The 4,765-nt window shown below is 26.3% G+C and overlaps 2 protein-coding genes across 2 annotated transcripts in view; one reads left to right on the top strand and one right to left on the bottom strand.

Moving 5' to 3' along the window:
- LOC108695096 (protein misato) overlaps nt 1-879 on the bottom strand; it is a 2,765-nt gene extending 1,886 nt beyond the window's left edge. Inside the window, exons 1-2 of the mRNA XM_018204854.1 lie at nt 471-879; nt 305-385 (exon numbers count right to left, since the gene is read on the bottom strand). Of these exons, the coding sequence (XP_018060343.1) occupies nt 305-385; nt 471-548 (159 nt within the window). The 5' untranslated portion in view covers nt 549-879. The remainder of the gene's footprint in view (nt 1-304; nt 386-470) is intronic.
- A 1,939-nt stretch (nt 880-2,818) lies between these two features.
- Nucleotides 2,819-4,765, top strand: part of LOC108695159 (decapping and exoribonuclease protein-like) — a 3,944-nt gene continuing 1,997 nt past the window's right edge. Inside the window, 1 exon segment of the mRNA XM_018204920.1 lies at nt 2,819-3,087. Coding sequence (XP_018060409.1) covers nt 2,819-3,087 — 269 coding nt within the window.

Below are 4,765 nucleotides of genomic sequence, written 5' to 3'. Positions count from 1 at the left end.
CAATCTCTAAATTGTTTCATGTTTCTAATTTATTATTGATTTAATATAATAAAACCTTTGTTCTGTAAAAAATAATATAATATTAAAAAATAATATAATATTCCAAAAATATAACTATATATTAATTAAAATTTTTAATTCTTGCAATTCTAATCTTGGAATTAAAATTGCTATATAAATAAACTTCTTCGATAGTTACAATATTTTTAGTGTCATCAATATACATTTCTGTATTTCTGTATTTCCTATCTACAAAAGTAGCAAATATATTCAACACAATCTTTACTTTTATTATTATACTTACTCGCATGTTTTCACCTTCTTTATACAATACATCATGATTTATCTCGGATGGATTCTTCGGGTCATATGTGAAGTTAGATTCCTGTGAAAATAATAATTTTGTAATGTAATCGTTAAACACAGACGCGCATATGTGAGATTTATCAACAAAAAAATATAGCCATCACCTGCAGATTCCACCAATGTGTGCCAATAAAATTCGAATAATGACCCAATTGAATGGTCAAAATTTCCCGTGTTGTCATACTTATCAAGTTTATATTTTATTCTTTATAAAACAATGTATTAAAGTTTTTTTTCTCTCAAAGTATAAAAAATTTATTTACCTATTTTATACTAATTGATAGAAAATAAGATATCATAAATCTGATTTCGACGTAGATGACTTTCTGCTTGCTCTCTACCGCTTGATAGAGGTTAAGATGTTTTTAATCTGATCGTATGATTATATTCGTATGCCTAGCATATAAATGTTTACATATATCAAACGTTGGTTTTGTTTTTACACCCTTTAGATAAAGAGAATAATTGTATCTTCACTTTCCGTAATTAATTGTTAGATCAGTTAGGTTATTTCCGAACATAGTATGTACATATACATATTATTGACAACCTCGTTTCCATGAGAGCGCTTTATTTGTTTTGTCCTATGTCCCATTGAACGAAATTTATGGATGCACAATCAGCACAATCAATCGACGCATTCAGCAGACTCAAAAGTTAAGTAAGTGCTTGCTGTTATTGGTATATCATCCAATCAGAATTTTAGATTTGGAAGAATACATCAATAGCGGCGAGCGCTCACTCAACTTTTGAGTCTGCTGAACGCAACCAATAGGTGCATCTAAAAACACGATTGCTCACTGAGCGTTCAATCGGCTCAGTGAGGTCTTGTATGTGTTTAGTCTATATTTTTAGATCTAATAGAATATGCCAATCAGATGCAAGAGCTCACTGAGCGCTCAATGAGCAGTCGTGCTTCTGGATGTACCCGATGTAATCTTCTTTCAATCCAGTTGAATCTAAAAATAATATCAGCCATTTCTGTATATCGTGAATACTGCTCAATTCAAAATTCTGAATAGGAAATGCAAATTTTTAATCCAATTGAATAAAAAAAGTTTTCCTTTTAAAATGGGCTGTGAATGCTATTCAATTTAAAATTGTGAGTAGAAAATCCATTGTTTCATTTAAAAATGCATCATAAATGCTACTTTATTCAGAACATTTTATTCAGAATTATACATAAGAAATTTTTTATTTTAAATTTAACTGAGTTAAAAAAAAATTGTATCGTAAAAATATATCATGAATTCTATTTTATTTAATAGTTAAAAGAAACATAAAAAGAAACGTAAATATGTACAATAAATGTTACATATATAAATTCCTTATTTTTAATTAATAAATTAGTCGCTTTTATGTATATTTTATGTTAATATATTTCCTTTATTATATAGCTTTTTTATCTTCACATATTCATTCAGCCTTTAAATACACTGACAAGCAAATGAGAATGGATTACAATTGATTAAAATTTTTTTCTATCTGAATATATTTTAATTAATGAATACTTTTTTTGGATTTAATTGAATTCAATTAGATTCAATTGGATGCAATTGGATTGAAAAACTTTCCTATTTAAAATTTTGAATTGAACATCATTCACAATGTGTGTGTGTTGTGCACAGAAAAAACTAATATTATTTTTAGATTGAAAGGCAGAGATATGTTTCATGCAATTCCTATAAAAGAATAAAAATGCATTCAGGATTGAAAAGCATTCACTTTAACTTTCGTGAATCAATATTTCTAAAAATCTGAATCCATTTCAATTCATTTCAATCCATTCTCGTTTGCTGGATACTTTTAAATCTAATTAGCCTTTTACAATAAGCCATTAGTCATAAATCAGAAGTAAGAAGTTAAAAATTGACGACTGTGATCAATTTTTAGCTTTTGACTTCTAATTTATAACTAATGGTCTATTGTATATAAAAGGCTCATAATCCCTAATAATAATCTCGATGAATATCCAATATTTTTCCGTTATTCCTATTTTATCTATTTTCAATATATTTTTGTTTATCTCTTCCTTATCTCTTTTTATCCTAGATCTTTTCTTAATCTTCTCTTTATTTTTATCAACTTTTAATTTATACCTATACTTTGCGGTTAAACTTCTATTGCTTCCGCGCAATTTCAATTTTTTAAATAATTCTTTCTTCATTGCCCTTATCTCAATACTGCATTGATTAATGATATGTTTCAATAATGCTTCGAACCTATTTTTTATTGATCATTAGTAAAATTCTTTCTTCTGATTGGTCAATCAAATGTTTCAAAGCATTTGAGACTTTGATCTCACTATAAAATATATCTGGGAATTCCCTATTACGTTAACTAATGCGTAGTATTGTTCTATAAATACAGACATTTAGTTTTTACAAAGTATTAGTAGAAGGTGCAGAACAAGATTTTGTGTTATTGTGGAAATAAAAAAAAACAAATTATAATGTCATTTAAAATTGATTTCGAATTCACGATTGATTTGATCGGACACTTTAGTATCGATGGTAATTCAGAATATCGTGACGATTTATCACAATTGAAATATTATATTTCTCCTTCAAATCCTAATAATGTCAATTTCGATCTTAATAAAAATTATGAATCTATCCAACACAAATCTACTTTACACATTAAATTGGATTATATATTAAAATGGATCTCCCATAATTTTCATCAACTCGAAAAACCATTATCAGTACAGGAAGAACGTTGGTATGTTGATAAATCATTGTTGTCATTGTTTAAGTATAAAAACTTGCATATACAAGGTATTTGGAATTTAAATGTCAAAACTTCGAGAACGTTTAGGAGATCGATAAACTAATTGTAAGAAAAATAGTCCTGTAGAGATATGGTTATCGTTTTTGCTTTGTTTCGGAGAAAATTGGAAAAAAGACAAAACATAGTTGCTTCGTTCTCACACTGCCTCTGAAGTATCGTCGTTAAAATCATGCACGAAAATAACAATAATAATTCCGTTTTCAGATGAAAACTTTTTTGATTTGTTTACATTTCTGCCTTTCTCCTGTAAATTCGACAGAAGTCATTTAGTGAATTACTCCTATCACAATATGTCGCATACATATTTTAATGTTGAATATGCGCTGAGATGATTTTCGTATATGGCTTCTGCGACAAGAGATCAACATTTTGAACAATATCTACATTAAACAAGTAAATAAATACAATGTGAATAAGTAATGAGAAAGTACAAAAATGAAAACTACGTTTTGCCTTTTTCGCAAAATTTTCTTCAAAACGAAGCAAAAACGAGCATATCTCTACAGTACTTTTTTTCTTAATTTATTTATTCCTTATTTACACGCTTTTTTGACATTAAATTCCAAACTTCCTGTATATATCCCAAACTGCACACAATATTTATAAAATATTTACAAATATTTATAAGGCTTATTTTAAATATTTTTTAAATATTTTTTTTGTAGTCTTAGCCTACATAGATCATAAACATTTGTTATAAATATTATGAAATATTTATTGTAAATCTTGTAGTAAATGCTATGGAAATACTTAATAAGATATTATATTTCTGTTAAAATACTTAACAGAAGTATTTATTTATATTTATATCATAAATATTACATTAAATCTATTTAATCTCTCTTTTAATAATATTTCGAATAAAGTTTTATATAAAATATATATAAAATTTTTATATAACATTTTAAAAAATGAATAATAATAAATGAAATTATAGAATAAAAATTAATATTATAAATATTCTGTGTTGTCCCTGATATATATAATATAATTTAAATTAATATACAATCTTGTATTAATTGCTCAAGTAACAAAATGACTTAAAAGATTACGTAATAACGTCTAAAGCTCAATGTTTCGGACAGAGAAAAAAATTAACAAATCGTATTTGAACACATGATTTAGTCACCAATGCGATTAAACAATTCTTTCTTCAACCGAGATCTCGGACCGATTTCTAGCATCATGGACATCAGACCAAGATAGACATGATTACGGCTATATTCCAAAATTCACTATCAGTGTTGAAAGTCTATAGTAACGTAACATGTAACATAAACTATAACTTTTTCAGGACTAGCAGTAAATTTGGTTGGAACACAGTCTACACAAGGACTGGCAAAATTTTACCCAACCAGTTAAACTCCTCACCAGTTAATCACAATAAAAAATCCATATTAAAATATACAATCGGATTCCAGTATTTTTAGTTTACTCTATTCACTATTATTGAAACCTAAAAAAAACATAAATAAAAATAATATGTTTGTAAATCACAAAAAAACGAAAGTTGTTTGTTTATATTTATTATGTATACTTAATATTTTTCAATATAAAGATGTGACAATTTTTTATGTTATATATTAATATATTTATATATATTATTTAT

This window comes from Atta colombica, unplaced genomic scaffold (genome assembly GCF_001594045.1).
Source record: "Atta colombica isolate Treedump-2 unplaced genomic scaffold, Acol1.0 scaffold126, whole genome shotgun sequence".
Taxonomy (NCBI): Eukaryota; Metazoa; Arthropoda; class Insecta; order Hymenoptera; family Formicidae; genus Atta; species Atta colombica.
The sequence above is the reverse complement of the archived record's forward strand: the minus strand, read 5'-3'. Positions and strand labels throughout refer to the sequence as shown.